This window comes from Salmo salar, chromosome 11 (genome assembly GCF_965601325.2).
Source record: "Salmo salar chromosome 11, fSalSal1, whole genome shotgun sequence".
Lineage (NCBI taxonomy): Eukaryota > Metazoa > Chordata > Actinopteri > Salmoniformes > Salmonidae > Salmo > Salmo salar.
Genome location: NC_138301.1, coordinates 68,168,056 through 68,187,532, shown reverse-complemented (window position 1 = coordinate 68,187,532; position 19,477 = coordinate 68,168,056). Strand labels below are relative to the sequence as shown.

The 19,477-nt window shown below is 42.0% G+C and overlaps 1 protein-coding gene across 1 annotated transcript in view; it reads left to right on the top strand.

The window, feature by feature from the left end:
- The first annotated feature begins 8,224 nt into the window (after positions 1–8,224).
- The window catches only part of LOC145858888 (solute carrier organic anion transporter family member 3A1-like), a 205,559-nt gene continuing 194,306 nt past the window's right edge, over positions 8,225–19,477 (top strand). The window contains exons 1-4 of the mRNA XM_082957554.1: positions 8,225–8,228; positions 9,019–9,291; positions 9,436–9,597; positions 13,490–13,691. Of these exons, the coding sequence (XP_082813680.1) occupies positions 8,225–8,228; positions 9,019–9,291; positions 9,436–9,597; positions 13,490–13,691 (641 nt within the window). The remainder of the gene's footprint in view (positions 8,229–9,018; positions 9,292–9,435; positions 9,598–13,489; positions 13,692–19,477) is intronic.

The window sequence follows — 19,477 nt, the reverse complement described above, 5'->3', positions numbered from 1 at the left end:
AAGGGATACAGGTCTGTAGTTTTATAGAAAGAAAGGACACAGGTCTGTAGTTTTATAGAAATAAGGGATACAGGTCTGTAGTTTTAAAGATAGAAGGGATACAGGTCTGTAGTTTTATAAAAAGAAGGGATACAGGTCTGTAGTTTTATAGAAAGAAGGGATACAGGTCTGTAGTTTTATAGATAGAAGGGATACAGGTCTGTAGTTTTATAGATAGAAGGAATACAGGTCTGTAGTTTTATAGATAGAAGGGATACAGGTCTGTAGTTTTATAGATAGAAGGGATACAGGTCTGTAGTTTTATAGAAAGAAAGGATACAGGTCTGTAGTTTTATAGAAAGAAGGGATACAGGTCTGTAGTTTTAAAGATAGAAGGGATACAGGTCTGTAGTTTTATAAAAAGAAGGGATACATGTCTGTAGTTTTATAGAAAGAAGGGATACAGGTCTGTAGTTTTATAGATAGAAGGGATACAGGTCTGTAGTTTTATAGATAGAAGGGATAAAGGTCTGTAGTTTTATAGGAAGAAATGAAAGAAGGGATACAGGTCTGTAGTTTTATGGAAATAAAAGAAAGAAGGGATACAGGTCTGTAGTTTTATAGAAAGAAAATAAATAAGGGATACAGGTCTGTAGTTTTATAGAAAGAATGGATTCAGGTCTGTAGTTTTATAGAAAGAAGGGATACAGGTCTGTAGTTTTATAGAAAGAAGGGATACAGGTCTGTAGTTTTATAGATAGAAGGGATACAGGTCTGTAGTTTTATAGATAGAAGGGATACAGGTCTGTAGTTTTATAAAAAGAAGGGATACAGGTCTGTAGTTTTATAGAAAGAAGGGATACAGGTCTGTAGTTTTATAGAAAGAAGGGGTACAGGTCTGTAGTTTTATAGGAAGAAGGGCTACAGGTCTGTAGTTTTATAGATAGAAAGGATACAGGTCTGTAGTTTTATAGGAAGTAATTAAAGAAGGGATACAGGTCTGTAGTTTTATAGGAAGAAAAGACAGAAGGGATACAGGTCTGTAGTTTTATAGATAGAAGGGATACAGGTATGTAGTTTTATAGAAAGAAGGGATACAGGTCTGTAGTTTTATAAATAGAAGGGATACAGGTCTGTAGTTTTATAGATAGAAGGGATACAGGTCTGTAGTTTTATAGATAGGAGGGATACAGGTCTGTAGTTTTATAGAAAGAAGGGATACAGGTCTGTAGTTTTATAGAAAGAAGGGATACAGGTCTGTAGTTTTATAGATAGAAGGGGTACAGGTCTGTAGTTTTATAGGAAGAAGGGATACAGGTCTGTAGTTTAATAGGAAGAAATGAAAGAAGGGATACAGGTCTGTAGTTTTATAGGAATAAAAGAAAGAAGTGATACAGGTCTGTAGTTTTATCGATAGAAGGGATACAGGTCTGTAGTTTTATAGAAAGAAAATAAATAAGGGATACAGGTCTGTAGTTTTATAGAAAGAAGGGATACAGGTCTGTAGTTTTATAGATAGAAGGGATACAGGTCTGTAGTTTTATAGATAGAAGGGATATAGGTCGGTAGTTTTATAGAAAGAACGGATACAGGTCTGTATTTTATAGATAGGAGGGATACAGGTCTGTAGTTTTATAGAAAGAAGGGATACAGGTCTGTAGTTTTATAGAAATAAGGGATACAGGTCTGTAGTTTTATAGATAGAAGGGGTACAGGTCTGTAGTTTTATAGGAAGAAGGGATACAGGTCTGTAGTTTTATAGGAAGAAATGAAAGAAGGGATACAGGTCTGTAGTTTTATAGGAATAAAAGAAAGAAGGGATACAGGTCTGTAGTTTTATCGATAGAAGGGATACAGGTCTGTAGTTTTATAGAAAGAAGGGATATAGGTCTGTAGTTGTATGGAAATAAAAGAAAGAAGGGTTACAGGTCTGTAGTTTTATAGAAATAAAATAAATAAGGGATACAGGTCTGTAGTTTTATAGATAGAAGGAATACAGGTCTGTAGTTTTATAGGAAGAAGGGCTACAGGTCTGTAGTTTTATAGATAGAAAGGATACAGGTCTGTAGTTTTATAGGAAGTAATTAAAGAAGGGATACAGGTCTGTAGTTTTATAGGAAGAAAAGACAGAAGGGATACAGGTCTGTAGTTTTATAGATAGAAGGGATACAGGTATGTAGTTTTATAGAAAGAAGGGATACAGGTCTGTAGTTTTATAAATAGAAGGGATACAGGTCTGTAGTTTTATAGATAGAAGGGATACAGGTCTGTAGTTTTATAGATAGGAGGGATACAGGTCTGTAGTTTTATAGAAAGAAGGGATACAGGTCTGTAGTTTTATAGAAAGAAAGGATACAGGTCTGTAGTTTTATAGATAGAAGGGGTACAGGTCTGTAGTTTTATAGGAAGAAGGGATACAGGTCTGTAGTTTAATAGGAAGAAATGAAAGAAGGGATACAGGTCTGTAGTTTTATAGGAATAAAAGAAAGAAGTGATACAGGTCTGTAGTTTTATCGATAGAAGGGATACAGGTCTGTAGTTTTATAGAAAGAAAATAAATAAGGGATACAGGTCTGTAGTTTTATAGAAAGAAGGGATACAGGTCTGTAGTTTTATAGATAGAAGGGATACAGGTCTGTAGTTTTATAGATAGAAGGGATATAGGTCGGTAGTTTTATAGAAAGAACGGATACAGGTCTGTATTTTATAGATAGGAGGGATACAGGTCTGTAGTTTTATAGAAAGAAGGGATACAGGTCTGTAGTTTTATAGAAATAAGGGATACAGGTCTGTAGTTTTATAGATAGAAGGGTTTACAGGTCTGTAGTTTTATAGGAAGAAGGGATACAGGTCTGTAGTTTTATAGGAAGAAATGAAAGAAGGGATACAGGTCTGTAGTTTTATAGGAATAAAAGAAAGAAGGGATACAGGTCTGTAGTTTTATCGATAGAAGGGATACAGGTCTGTAGTTTTATAGAAAGAAGGGATATAGGTCTGTAGTTGTATGGAAATAAAAGAAAGAAGGGTTACAGGTCTGTAGTTTTATAGAAATAAAATAAATAAGGGATACAGGTCTGTAGTTTTATAGATAGAAGGAATACAGGTCTGTAGTTTTATAGATAGAAGGGATACAGGTCTGTAGTTTTATAGAAAGAAAGGATACAGGTATGTAGTTTTATAGATAGAAGGGGTACATGTCTGTAGTTTTATAGGAAGAAGGGATACAGGTCTGTAGTTTTATAGATAGAAGGGATACAGGTCTGTAGTTTTATAGATAGAAGGGATACAGGTCTGTAGTTTTATAGGAAGAAATGAAAGAAGGGATACAGGTCTGTAGTTTTATGGAAATAAAAGAAAGAAGGGATACAGGTCTGTAGTTTTATAGAAAGAAAATAAATAAGGCATACAGGTCTGTAGTTTTATAGATAGAAGGGATACAGGTCTGTAGTTTTATAGGTAGAAATGAAAGAAGGGATACAGGTCTGTAGTTTTATGGAAATAAAAGAAAGAAGGGATAGAGGTCTGTAGTTTTATAGAAAGAAAATAAATAAGGGATACAGGTCTGTAGTTTTATAGAAAGAATGGATTCAGGTCTGTAGTTTTATAGAAAGAAGGGATACAGGTCTGTAGTTTTATAGAAAGAAGGGATACAGGTCTGTAGTTTTATAGATAGAAGGGATACAGGTCTGTAGTTTTATAGATAGAAGGGATACAGGTCTGTAGTTTTATAAAAAGAAGGGATACAGGTCTGTAGTTTTATAGAAAGAAGGGATACAGGTCTGTAGTTTTATAGAAAGAAGGGGTACAGGTCTGTAGTTTTATAGGAAGAAGGGCTACAGGTCTGTAGTTTTATAGATAGAAAGGATACAGGTCTGTAGTTTTATAGGAAGTAATTAAAGAAGGGATACAGGTCTAGTTTTATAGGAAGAAAAGACAGAAGGGATACAGGTCTGTAGTTTTATAGATAGAAGGGATACAGGTATGTAGTTTTATAGAAAGAAGGGATACAGGTCTGTAGTTTTATAAATAGAAGGGATACAGGTCTGTAGTTTTATAGATAGAAGGGATACAGGTCTGTAGTTTTATAGATAGAAGGGATATAGGTCGGTAGTTTTATAGAAAGAACGGATACAGGTCTGTAGTTTTATAGATAGGAGGGATACAGGTCTGTAGTTTTATAGAAAGAAGGGATACAGGTCTGTAGTTTTATAGAAAGAAGGGATACAGGTCTGTAGTTTTATAGATAGAAGGGGTACAGGTCTGTAGTTTTATAGGAAGAAGGGATACAGGTCTGTAGTTTAATAGGAAGAAATGAAAGAAGGGATACAGGTCTGTAGTTTTATAGGAATAAAAGAAAGAAGGGATACAGGTCTGTAGTTTTATCGATAGAAGGGATACAGGTCTGTAGTTTTATAGAAAGAAAATAAATAAGGGATACAGGTCTGTAGTTTTATAGAAAGAAGGGATACAGGTCTGTAGTTTTATAGATAGAAGGGATACAGGTCTGTAGTTTTATAGATAGAAGGGATATAGGTCGGTAGTTTTATAGAAAGAACGGATACAGGTCTGTATTTTATAGATAGGAGGGATACAGGTCTGTAGTTTTATAGAAAGAAGGGATACAGGTCTGTAGTTTTATAGAAATAAGGGATACAGGTCTGTAGTTTTATAGATAGAAGGGGTACAGGTCTGTAGTTTTATAGGAAGAAGGGATACAGGTCTGTAGTTTTATAGGAAGAAATGAAAGAAGGGATACAGGTCTGTAGTTTTATAGGAATAAAAGAAAGAAGGGATACAGGTCTGTAGTTTTATCGATAGAAGGGATACAGGTCTGTAGTTTTATAGAAAGAAGGGATATAGGTCTGTAGTTGTATGGAAATAAAAGAAAGAAGGGTTACAGGTCTGTAGTTTTATAGAAAGAAAATAAATAAGGGATACAGGTCTGTAGTTTTATAGATAGAAGGAATACAGGTCTGTAGTTTTATAGATAGAAGGGATACAGGTCTGTAGTTTTATAGAAAGAAAGGATACAGGTATGTAGTTTTATAGATAGAAGGGGTACATGTCTGTAGTTTTATAGGAAGAAGGGATACAGGTCTGTAGTTTTATAGATAGAAGGGATACAGGTCTGTAGTTTTATAGATAGAAGGGATACAGGTCTGTAGTTTTATAGGAAGAAATGAAAGAAGGGATACAGGTCTGTAGTTTTATGGAAATAAAAGAAAGAAGGGATACAGGTCTGTAGTTTTATAGAAAGAAAAGAAAGAAGGGATACAGGTCTGTAGTTTTATAGGAAGAAGGGATACAGGTATGTAGTTTTGTAGATAGAAGGGATACAGGTCTGTAGTTTTATAGGAAGAAATGAAAGAAGGGATACAGGTCTGTAGTTTTATACGAAGAAAAGGAAGAATGGATACAGGTTTGTAGTTTTATAGGAAGAAGGGATACAGGTCTGTAGTTTTATAGATAGATGGGATACAGGTCTGTAGTTTTATAGGAAGAAATGAAAGAAGGGATACAGGTCTGTAGTTTTATACGAAGAAAAGAAAGAAGGGATACAGGTCTGTCGTTTTATAGATAGAAGGGATACAGGTCTGTAGTTTTATAGAAAGAAGGGATACAGGTCTGTAGTTTTATGGAAATAAAAGAAAGAAGGGATACAGGTCTGTAGTTTTATAGAAAGAAAATAAATAAGGGATACAGGTCTTTAGTTTTATAGAAAGAATGGATTCAGGTCTGTAGTTTTATAGAAAGAAGGGATACAGGTCTGTAGTTTTATAGATAGAAGGGATATAGGTCGGTAGTTTTATAGAAAGAACGGATACAGGTCTGTATTTTATAGACAGGAGGGATACAGGTCTGTAGTTTTATAGAAAGAAGGGATACAGGTCTGTAGTTTTATAGAAATAAGGGATACAGGTCTGTAGTTTTATAGATAGAAGGGGTACAGGTCTGTAGTTTTATAGGAAGAAGGGATACAGGTCTGTAGTTTTATAGGAAGAAATGAAAGAAGGGATACAGGTCTGTAGTTTTATAGGAATAAAAGAAAGAAGGGATACAGGTCTGTAGTTTTATCGATAGAAGGGATACAGGTCTGTAGTTTTATAGAAAGAAGGGATATAGGTCTGTAGTTGTATGGAAATAAAAGAAAGAAGGGATACAGGTCTGTAGTTTTATAGAAAGAAGGGATACAGGTCTGTAGTTTTATAGATAGAAGGGATACAGGTCTGTAGTTTTATAGATAGAAGGGATACAGGTCTGTAGTTTCATAGATCGAAGGGATACAGGTCGGTAGTTTTATAGAAAGAAGTGATTAAGGTCTGTAGTTTTATAGATAGAAGGGATACAGGTCTGTAGTTTTATAGGAAGGAAAGAAAGAATGAATACAGGTCTGTAATTTATTTGTTTGTTTTTGTAGTTTGTAGTCTGTTTAGTATTTGAATGTTGGTTTCTTGAGGAGGGGAGTGATTCAGGACATTTTGAAGTGCAGCCAGTGTTCCCCATGGTATTCTTACTGTGTTATATGTGTTCCCCCTGGTATTCATACTGTGTTATATGTGTTCCCCCTGGTACTCTTACTGTGTTATATGTGTTCCCCCTGGTATCCTTACTGTGTTGTATGTGTTTAACCTGGTATCCCTACTGTGTTATATGTGTTCCCCCTGGTATCCTTACTGTGTTATATGTGTTCCCCCTGCTATCCCTACTGTGTTATATGTGTTCCCCCTGGTATCCCGACTGTGTTATATGTGTTTAACCTGGTATCCCAACTGTGTTATATGTGTTTAACCTGGTATCCTGACTGTGTTATGTGTGTTTAACCTGGTGTGCTGACTGTGTTATATGTGTTTAACCTGGTATCTTGACTGTGTTATGTGTGTTTAACCTGGTATCTTGACTGTGTTATGTGTGTTTAACCTGGTATCCTGACTGTGTTATGTTTGTCAAACCTGGTATCCTGACTGTGTTATATGTGTTTAACCTGGTATCCCTACTGTGTTATATGTGTTTAACCCGGTATCCTGACTGTGTTATATGTGTTTAACCTGGTATCCTGACTGTGTTATATGTGTTTAACCTGGTATCCCTACTGTGTTATATGTGTTTAACCCGGTATCCTGACTGTGTTATGTGTGTTTAACCTGGTGTGCTGACTGTGTTATATGTGTTTAACCTGGTATCTTGACTGTGTTATGTGTGTTTAACCTGGTATCTTGACTGTGTTATGTGTGTTTAAGCTGGTATCCTGACTGTGTTATGTTTGTTTAACCTGGTATCCTGACTGTGTTATATGTGTTTAACCTGGTATCCCTACTGTGTTATATGTGTTTAACCCGGTATCCTGACTGTGTTATATGTGTTTAACCTGGTATCCTGACTGTGTTATATGTGTTTATCCTGGTATCCTGACTGTGTTATATGTGTTTAACCTGGTATTCTCACTGTGTTATCTGTGTTTATCCTGGTATCCCTACTGTGTTATATGTGTTTGACCTGATATCCTGACTGTGTTATATGTGTTTAACCTGTTATCTTGACTGTGTTATATGTGTTCCCCCTGGTATCCCTACTGTGTTATATGTGTTTAACCTGGTATCCTGACTGTTATATGTGTTCCCCCTGGTATCCTGACTGTGTTATATGTGTTTAACCTGGTATCCCGACTGTGTTATACGTGTTTAACCTGGTATCTTGACTGTGTTATATGTGTTTAACCTGGTATCCTGACTGTGTTATATGTGTTTAACCTGGTATCCTGACTGTTATATGTATTTAACCTGGTATCCCTACTGTGTTATATGTGTTTAACCTGGTTTCTTGACTGTGTTATATGTGTTTAACCTGGTATCTTGACTGTGTTATATGTGTTTAACCTGGTTTCCTGACTGTGTTATAAGTATTTAACCTGGTATCCCTACTGTGTTATATGTGTAACCTGGTATCTTGACTGTGTTATATGTGTTTAACCTGGTATCCTGACTGTGTTATATGTATTTAACCTTGTATCCCTACTGTGTTATATGTGTTTAACCTGGTATCTTGACTGTGTAATATATGTGTTTAACCTGGTATCTTGACTGTGTTATATGTGTTTAACCTGGTACCCTGACTGTGTTATATGTATTTAACCTGGTATCCCTACTGTGTTATATGTGTAACCTGGTATCTTGACTGTGTTATATGTGTTTAACATGGTATCCTGACTGTGTTATATGTATTTAACCTGGTATCCCTACTGTGTTATATGTGTAACCTGGTATCTTGACTGTGTTATATATGTTTAACCTGGTATCTTGACTGTGTTATATGTGTTTAACCTGGTATCCTGACTGTGTTATATGTGTTTAACCTGGTATCCTGACTGTGTTATATGTGTTCCCCCTGGTATCCTGACTGTGTTATATGTGTTTAACCTGGTATCCTGACTGTTATATGTGTTTAACCTGGTATCCTGACTGTTATATGTGTTTAACCTGGTATCCTGACTGTGTTATATGTGTTTAACCTGGTATCCTGACTGTGTTATACGTGTTTAACCTGGTATCCTGACTGTGTTATATGTGTTTAACCTGGTATCCTGACTGTGTTATATGTGTTTATCCTGGTATCCTGACTGTGTTATATGTGTTTAACCTGGTATCCTGACTGTGTTATATGTGTTTAAACTGGTATCCTGACTGTGTTATATGTGTTTAACCTGGTGTCCTGACTGTGTTATATGTGTTTTACCTGGTATCTTGACTGTGTTATGTGTGTTTAACCTGGTATCTTAACTGTGTTATATGTGTTTAACCTGGTGCTGTGTTATGTGTTTAACCTGGTATCCTGACTGTGTTATATGTGTTTAACCTGGTATCATGACTGTGTTATGTGTGTTTAACCTGGTATCTTGACTGTGTTATGTGTGTTTAACCTGGTATCTTGACTGTGTTATATGTGTTTAACCTGGTATCCTGACTGTTATATGTGTTCCCCCTGGTATCCTGACTGTGTTATATGTGTTTAACCTGGTGCTGTGTTTTCTACCTGTGCTGCCAGGTAAACTGGACATCGGCCCTGACGACCCCAGGTGGATTGGTGCGTGGTGGGGTGGCTTCTTGCTCTGCGGTGCCTTACTCTTCATCCCCCCCCTCTTCATGTTCGGCTTCCCCCAGTCCCTGAATGAGCAGGATGTGGACATTGGGGGGGAGAGTGAACAGGCCATGTTACCCCCCTCCCTGTCCAGGGACTACGAGGGGAACAAGCCCACTAACGGGGTGATCCATGGCTTCCAGGCCAATAGTGGACTCACTTGTTGTGAGCACATGAGAGGTGAGATCTACTGTCATAGAATAATATGATAATGGCAGCGATGTTGGTCAGGGGAGAGGTCTGCTTGTCTGTTCTTAATAAAAAAACTGGTGTTAATGTATACATACAAGATATTATGTTGTGATGGACACCGTTTCATTACAGTCATCCCCAAGGTGACCAAGCACCTCCTCTCCAACCCTGTGTTTACCTGCATCTCGCTGGCTGCCTGTATGGAGATCGCTGTGGTTGCAGGCTTCGCTACCTTCCTAGGGAAGTACATGGAACAACAGTTCAACCTCACCACTTCCTCAGCCAATCAGCTGCTAGGTGATCATGCTAATCACTACATCCAAACCAGAGCATAATAATCCATGGGACTTCTATAGTGGTTTTACATGACCCTGTGGCCTTTCCTTTCTTCATTCACAGTGTTTGCTATTGGCCCCTTCTCACATACAATCCTCTCTGTCCTCTGTCTCTCCCTAATCCTAGTCCTAACACTATCCTCTATCCTTCCAACCATAACCCCTGTCCTCTGTCTCTCCCTAACCCTAGTCCTAACACTATCCTTCCAACCATAACCCCTGTCCTCTGTCTCTCCCTAACCCTAGTCCTAACACTATCCTCTATCCTTCCAACCATACCCCTGTCCTCTGTCTCTCCCTAACCCTAGTCCTAACACTATCCTTCCAACCGTAACCCCTGTCCTCTGTCTCTCCCTAACCCTAGTCCTAACACTATCCTTCCAAACATAACCCCTGTCCTCTGTCTCTCCCTAACCCTAGTCCTAACACTATCCTCTATCCTTCCAAAGATAACCCCTGTCCTCTGTCTCTCCCTAACCCTAGTCCTAACACTATCCTTCCAACCATAACCCCTGTCCTCTGTCTCTCCCTAACCCTAGTCCTAACACTATCCTTCCAACCATAACCCCTGTCCTCTGTCTCTCCCTAACCCTAGTCCTAACACTATCCTTCCAACCATAACCCCTGCCCTCTGTCTCTCCCTAACACTAGTCCTAACACTATCCTTCCAACCATAACCCCTGTCCTCTGTCTCTCCCTAACCCTAGTCCTAACACTATCCTTCCAACCATAACCCCTGTCTTCTATCTCTCCCTAACCCTAGTCCTAACACTATCCTTCCAACCATAACCCCTGTCCTCTGTCTCTCCCTAACCCTAGTCCTAACACTATCCTTCCAACCATAACCCCTGTCCTCTGTCTCTCCCTAACCCTAGTCCTAACACTATCCTTCCAACCATAACCCCTGTCCTCTGTCTCTCCCTAACCCTAGTCCTAACACTATCCTTCCAACCATAACCCATGTCCTCTGTCTCTCCCTAACCCTAGTCCTAACACTATCCTCTATCCTTCCAACCATAACCCCGTCCTCTGTCTCTGCCTAACCCTAGTCCTAACACTATCCTTCCAACCATAACCCCTGTCCTCTGTCTCTCCCTAACCCTAGTCCTAACACTATCCTTCTAACCATAACCCCTGTCCTCTGTCTCTCCCTAACCCTAGTCCTAACACTATCCTTCCAACCATAACCCCTGTCCTCTGTCTCTCCCTACCCCTAGTCCTAACACTATCCTCTATCCTTCCAACCATAACCCCTGTCCTCTGTCTCTCCCTAACCCTAGTCCTAACACTATCCTCTATACTTCCAACCATAACCCCTGTCCTCTGTCTCTCCCTAACCCTAGTCCTAACACTATCCTTCCAACCATAACCCCTGTCCTCTGTCTCTCCCTAACCCTAGTCCTAACACTATCCTCTATCCTTCCAACCATAACCCCTGTCCTCTGTCTCTCCCTATCCCTAGTCCTAACACTATCCTTCCAACCATAACCCCTGTCCTCTGTCTCTCCCTAACCCTAGTCCTAACACTATCCTTCCAACCATAACCCCTGTCCTCTGTCTCTCCCTAACCCTAGTCCTAACACTATCCTTCCAACCATAACCCCTGTCCTCTGTCTCTCCCTAACACTAGTCCTAACACTATCCTTCCAACCATAACCCCTGTCCTCTGTCTCTCCCTAACCCTAGTCCTAACACTATCCTTCCAACCATAACCCCTGTCTTCTATCTCTCCCTAACCCTAGTCCTAACACTATCCTTCCAACCATAACCCCTGTCCTCTGTCTCTCCCTAACCCTAGTCCTAACACTATCCTTCCAACCATAACCCCTGTCCTCTGTCTCTCCCTAACCCTAGTCCTAACACTATCCTTCCAACCATAACCCCTGTCCTCTGTCTCTCCCTAACCCTAGTCCTAACACTATCCTTCCAACCATAAACCATGTCCTCTGTCTCTCCCTAACCCTAGTCCTAACACTATCCTCTATCCTTCCAACCATAACCCCGTCCTCTGTCTCTGCCTAACCCTAGTCCTAACACTATCCTTCCAACCATAACCCCTGTCCTCTGTCTCTCCCTAACCCTAGTCCTAACACTATCCTTCTAACCATAACCCCTGTCCTCTGTCTCTCCCTAACCCTAGTCCTAACACTATCCTTCCAACCATAACCCCTGTCCTCTGTCTCTCCCTACCCCTAGTCCTAACACTATCCTCTATCCTTCCAACCATAACCCCTGTCCTCTGTCTCTCCCTAACCCTAGTCCTAACACTATCCTCTATCCTTCCAACCATAACCCCTGTCCTCTGTCTCTCCCTAACCCTAGTCCTAACACTATCCTTCCAACCATAACCCCTTTCCTCTGTCTCTCCCTAACCCTAGTCCTAACACTATCCTCTATCCTTCCAACCATAACCCCTGTCCTCTGTCTCTCCCTAACCCTAGTCCTAACACTATCCTTCCAACCATAACCCCTGTCCTCTGTCTCTCCCTAACCCTAGTCCTAACACTATCCTTCCAACCATAACCCCTGTCTTCTATCTCTCCCTAACCCTAGTCCTAACAATATCCTTCCAACCATAACCCCTGTCCTCTGTCTCTCCCTAACCCTAGTCCTAACACTATCCTTCCAACCATAACCCCTGTCCTCTGTCTCTCCCTAACCCTAGTCCTAACATTATCCTTCCAACCATAACCCCTGTCCTCTGTCTCTCCCTAACCCTAGTCCTAACACTATCCTTCCAACCATAACCCATGTCCTCTGTCTCTCCCTAACCCTAGTCCTAACACTATCCTCTATCCTTCCAAACATAACCCCGTCCTCTGTCTCTGCCTAACCCTAGTCCTAACACTATCCTTCCAACCATAACCCCTGTCCTCTGTCTCTCCCTAACCCTAGTCCTAACACTATCCTTCTAACCATAACCCCTGTCCTCTGTCTTTCCCTACCCCTAGTCCTAACACTATCCTCTATCCTTCCAACCATAACCCCTGTCCTCTGTCTCTCCCTAACCCTAGTCCTAACACTATCCTCTATCCTTGCAACCATAACCCCTGTCCTCTGTCTCTCCCTAACCCTAGTCCTAACACTATCCTTCCAACCATAACCCCTGTCCTCTGTCTCTCCCTAACCCTAGTCCTAACACTATCCTCTATCCTTCCAACCATAACCCCTGTCCTCTGTCTCTCCCTAACCCTAGTCCTAACACTATCCTTCTAACCATAACCCCTGTCCTCTGTCTCTCCCTAAGCCTAGTCCTAACACTATCCTTCCAACCATAACCCCTGTCCTCTGTCTCTCCCTACCCCTAGTCCTAACACTATCCTCTATCCTTCCAACCATAACCCCTGTCCTCTGTCTCTCCATAACCCTAGTCCTAACACTATCCTCTATCCTTCCAACCGTAACCCCTGTCCTCTGTCTCTCCCTAACCCTAGTCCTGACACTATCCTTCCAACCACACCCCTGTCCTCTGTCTCTCCCTAACCCTAGTCCTAACACTATCCTCTATCCTTCCAACCATAACCCCTGTCCTTTGTCTCTCCCTAACCCTAGTCCTAACACTATCCTCTATCCTTCCAACCATAACCCCTGTCCTCTGTCTCTCCCTAACCCTAGTCCTAACACTATCCTTCCAACCATAACCCCTGTTCTCTGTCTCTGCCTAACCCTAGTCCTAACACTATCCTTCCAACCATAACCCCTGTCCTCTGTCTCTCCCTAACCCTAGTCCTAACACTATCCTTCCAACCATAAACCCTGTTCTCTGTCTCTGCCTAACCCTAGTCCTAACACTATCCTCTATCCCTCCAACCATAACCCCTGTCCTCTGTCTCCCTCCCTCCCTTCCTCCATTGGTATGACAGCCATTCCGTGTGCGTGTCTGGGTATCTTCCTGGGTGGTCTCTTGGTGAAGAAGTTAGACCTGTCAGCGTTAAGGGCCATCCGTATGGCCATGGGGGTCAACCTCGTCTCCACCGCCTGTTACGTCTCCTTCCTCTTCCTAGGCTGTGACACCAGCCCTGTCGCCGGGGTGACTGTCGCCTACGCTAATGCGTGAGTAGCCCACCGTATCATTGTTAGCGTGTTCAACAATGTTACCTAGTTGTCCCACACCGTCACCTACAGGACATCTAATAACATTTTATTGGCCACACATGCTGAATACAACAGGTGTAGAATTTACAGTGAAATGCTTACTTACGAGCCCATTCCCAACAGTGCAGTTTAAAATGAAGACAAATATTTGCTAAAGGAAATAGTAAAATAATAAAAACAATAACGAGGCTATATACAGGAAGTACCAGTTAATAACATGGCTATATACAGGAAGTACCAGGTAATAACATGGCTATATACAGGGAGTACCAGGTAATAACATGGCTCAATACAGGGAGTACCAGGTAATAACATGACTATATACAGGAAGTACCAGGTAATAAGATGGCTATATACAGGGAGTACCAGGTAATAACATGGCTATATACAGGGAGTACCAGGAAATAACATGGCTATATACAGGGAGTACCAGGTAATAACATGGCTCTATACAGGGAGTACCAGGTAATAACATGACTATATACAGGGAGTACCAGGTAATAACATGGCTATATACAGGGAGTACCAGGTAATAACATGGCTCTATACAGGAAGTACCAGGTAATAACATGGCTCTATACAGGAAGTACCAGGTAATAACATGGCTATATACAGGGAGTACCAGGTAATAACATGGCTATATACAGGGAGTACCAGGTAATAACATGGCTATATATAGAGGGAGTACCAGGTAATAACATGGCTACATACAGGGAGTACCAGGTAATAACATGGTTATATACAGGGAGTACCAGGTAATAACATGGCTATATACAGGGAGTACCAGGTAATAGCATGGCTATATACAGGGAGTACCAGGTAATAACATGGCTATATACAGGGAGTACCAGGTAATAACATGGCTATATACACAGAGTACCAGGTAATAACATGGTTATATACAGGGAGTACCAGGTAATAACATGGCTATATACAGGGAGTACCAGGTAATAACATGGCTATATACAGGGAGTACCAGGTAATAGCATGTCTATATACAGGGAGTACCAGGTAATAACATGGCTATATACAGGGAGTACCAGGTAATAACATGGCTATATACACAGAGTACCAGGTAATAACATGGCTATATACAGGGAGTACCAGGTAATAACATGGCTATATACAGGGAGTACCAGGTAATAACATGGCTAAATACAGGGAGTACCAGGTAATAACATGGCTATATACAGGAAGTACCAGGTAATAACATGGTTATATACAGGGAGTACCAGGTAATAACATGGCTATATACAGGGAGTACCAGGTAATAACATGGCTATATACAGGGAGTACCAGGTAATAACATGGCTATATACAGGACGTACCAGGTAATAACATGGCTATATACAGGAAGTACCAGGTAATAACATGGCTATATACAGGAAGTACCAGGTAATAACATGGCTATATACAGGGAGTACCAGGTATTAACATGGCTATATACAGGAAGTACCAGGTAGCAACATGGCTATATACAGGGAGTACCAGGTAATAACATGGCTATATACAGTGAGTACCAGGTAATAACATGGCTATATACAGGAAGTACCAGGTAATAACATGGCTATATACAGGGAGTACCAGTACTGAGTCAATGTGCAGGGGTACCAGGTAATAACATGGCTATATACAGGGAGTACCGCTACTGAGTGCAGGGGTACCAGGTAATAACATGGCTATATACAGGAAGTACCAGGTAATAACATGGTTATATACAGGGAGTACCAGGTAATAACATGATTATATACAGGGAGTACCAGGTAATAATATGGTTATATACAGGGAAACCAGGTAATAACATGGCTATATACAGGGAGTACCAGGTAATAACATGGCTATATACAGGGAGTACCAGGTAATAACATGGCTATATACAGTGAGTACCAGGTAATAACATGGCTATATACAGGAAGTACCAGGTAATAACATGGCTATATACAGGGAGTACCGCTACTGAGTGCAGGGGTACCAGGTAATAACATGGCTATATACAGGAAGTACCAGGTAATAACATGGTTATATACAGGGAGTACCAGGTAATAACATGATTATATACAGGGAGTACCAGGTAATAATATGGTTATATACAGGGAAACCAGGTAATAACATGGCTATATACAGGGAGTACCAGGTAATAACATGGCTATATACAGGGAGTACCAGGTAATAACATGGCTATATACAGGGAGTACCAGGTAATAACATGGCTATATACAGGACGTACCACTACTGAGTCCATGTGCAGGGGTCCGAAGTAATAACGTGGCTATATACAGGAAGTACCACTACTGAGTGCAGGGGTACCTGGTAATAACATGGCTGTATACAGGAAGTACCACTACTGAGTGCAGGGTACGAGGTAATAACATGGCTATATACAGGAAGTACCACTACTGAGTGCAGGGTACGAGGTAGTTGAGGTAATTGAGGTAATACAGTATGCATATTTGTGTGTGTGTGTGTGTGTGTGTGTGTGTGTGTGTGTGTGTGTGTGTGTGTGTGTGTGTGTGTGTGTGTGTGTGTGTGTGTGTGTGTGTGTGTGTGTGTGTGTGTGTGTGTGTGTGTGTGTGTGTGTGTGTGTGTGTGAAATAAATAATCAATGGTGTCAATGTAAATAATCTGGGTAGACATTTGATCAACTGTTCAGGAGTTTTATGGCTTGGGGGTAGAAGCTGTTCAGGAGTCTTATGGCTTGGGGGTAGAAGCTGTTCAGGAGTATTATGGCTTGGGGGTAGAAGCTGTTCAGGAGCCTTATGGCTTGGGGGTAGAAGCTGTTCAGTAGTCTTATGGCTTGGGGGTAGAAGCTGTTCAGGAGTCTTATGGCTTGGGGGTAGAAGCTGTTCAGCAGTCTGATGGCTTGGGGGTAGAAGCTGTTCAGGAGTCTTATGGCTTGGGGGTAGAAACTGTTCAGGAGTCTTATGGCTTGGGGGTAGAAGCTGTTCAGGAGTCTTATGGCTTGGGGGTAGAAACTGTTCAGGAGTCTTATGGCTTGGGGGGGGTAGAAGTTGTTCAGGTGCCTTTTGGTCCCAGACTTGGCGCTCCGGTACCGCTTGCCGTGCGGTAGCAGAGAGAACAGTCTATATGGCTTGGGTGGCTGGAGTCCTTGACCATTTTTAGAGCCTTTCTCTGACACCGTCTGGTATAGAGGTCCTGAATGGCAAGGAGTTCGGCACCAGTGATGTAATGGGCCATACACGCTCCCCTCAGTTGCGCCTTGTGGTCAGATGCCGAGCAGTTGCTATACCAGGCGGTAATGCAGCCAGTCAAAATGCTCTCAATGGCGCAGCTGTATAACTTTTTGAGGATCTAAGGGCCCATGCCAAATCTTTTCAGCCTCCTGAGGGGGAAGAGGCGTTGACGTGCCCTCTTCACGACTGTGTTAGTGTGTTTGGACATTGATAGGTCCTTCGTGATGTGGAACCCGAGGAACTGGAAGCTCTAGGCCCGCTCCACTACAGCCCCGTCGATGTGAATGGGGGCGTGTTCGGCCCGCCGTTTCCTGTAGTCCACAATAAGCATCTCTGTCTTGCCCGCGTTGAGTGAGAGGTTGTCCTGGCACCATACTGCCAGGTCTCTGACCACCTCCTTACAGGTTGTCTCATCATCGTCGATGATCAGGCCTACCACCGTTGTGTCGTCGGCAAACTTAATGATGGTGTTGGAGTCATGCACGGCCACAGAGTCATGGGTGAACATGGAGGGGACTAAGCATGCAGCCCTGAGGGTGGTGGATATGTTGTTGCCTACACCACCCCTGGGGGCGGCCCGTCAGGAAGTCCAGGATCCATTTGCAGAGGGAGGTGTTCAGTCCCAGGGTCCTTAGCTTATTGATGAGCATGGAGGGCACTATGGTGTTGAACGCTGAGCTGTATTCAGTGAACAGCATTCTCACATAGGTGTTCCTTTTGTCCAGGTGGGAAAGGGCAGTGTTGAGTGCAATAGAGATTGAGCCATCTGTGGATTTGTTTGGGCAGTATGCGAATTGGAGTGGGTCCAGAGTGTCTGGGATGATGGTGTTGGTGTGAACCATGACCAGCCTTTCAAAGCATTTCATGGCTACAGATGTGAGTGCTACGGTTCATTAGTAATTTAGACATCTTGCCTTGGCACTCATAGGCACAGGGACTATGGTGATCTGCTTGAAACATGAAGATATTACAGACAGAGATGGCCGCCTCGCTTCGCGTTCCTAGCAATCTATGCAGTATTTCGTTTTTTTATGTGTTATTTATTACATACAGTTGGGAGGAACTATTGCATATAAGAGCAACGTCAACTCACCAACATTACGACCAGGAATACAACTTTCCCGAAGCGGATCCCCTGTTTCGTCCACCACCCAGGACAATGGATCGGAACCCAGCCCGCGACTCAAAACAACGGCGCTGCAGAAGGGGCAGACGGAGCGGTCTTCTGGTCAGGCTCCGTAGACGGGCACATCGCGCACCGCTCCCGAGCACATTACTCACCAATGTCCAGTCTCTTGACAACAAGGTAAACGAAATCCGAGCAAGGGTTGCCTTCCAGAGAGACATCAGAGATTGTAACGTTCTTTGTTTCAACGAAACATGACTCACTCGGGATACATCATCAGAGTCGGTACAGCCACCTGGTTTCTCCACGCATCGCGCCGACAGAAACAAATATCTCTCTGGTAAGATGAAGGGCAGGGGTTGTATGCCTTATGATTAATGAGACGTGGTGTGATCATAACAATATTCAGGAACTCAAGTCCTTTTGTTCACCTGACCTAGAATTCCTTACAATCAAATGCCGACCACATTATCTACCAAGAGAATTATTTTCGATCATAATCACAGTCGTGTATATCCCCCCCAAGCAGACACCTCGACGGCCCTGAAAGAACTTCATTGGACTCTATGTAAACTGGAAACCACATATCCTGATGCTGCATTTATTGTAGCTGGGGATTTTAACAAGGCTAATCTGAAAACAAGGCTCCCCAAATTTTATCAGCATATCGAATGCGCGACCCGGGCTGGCAAAACCCTGGATCATTGTTATTCTAACTTCCACGACGCATATAAAGCCCTCCCCCGCCCTTCTTTCGGAAAATCTGACCACTACTCCATTTTGTTGCTCCCAGCCTATAGACAGAAACTAAAACAGGAAGCACCCGTGCTCAGGTCTGCTCAACGCTGATTCCACGCTTCAAGATCGCTTCGATCACATGGACTGGGATATGTTCCGCATAGAGTCGGACAATAACATTGATGAATACGCTGATTCGGTGAGTGAGTTGATTAGCAAGTGCATCGGTGATGTACCCACAGTGTCTATTAAAACATTCCCCAACCAGAAACCGTGGATTGAAGGCAACATTCGCAAAAACTGAAAGCACGAACCAATGCTTTAAATCAGGGCAAGGTGACCGGAAACATGACCGAATACAAACAGTGTAGCTATTCCCTCCGCAAGGCAATCAAACAAGCTAAGCGTCAGTACAGAGACAAAGTGGAGTCGCAATTCAACGGCTCAGACACGAGAGGTATGTGGCGGGGTCTACAGTCAATCACGGACTACAAAAGAAAAACCAGCCCCGCCGCGGACCACGATGCCTTGCTCCCAGACAAACTAAGCAACTTCTTTGCTCGCTTTGAGGACAATACAGTGCCACTGACACGGCCCGCTACCAAAACCTGCAGGCTCTCCTTCACTGCAGCCAACGTGAGTAAAACATTTAAACGTGTTAACCCTCGCAAGGCTGCTGTCCCAGACGG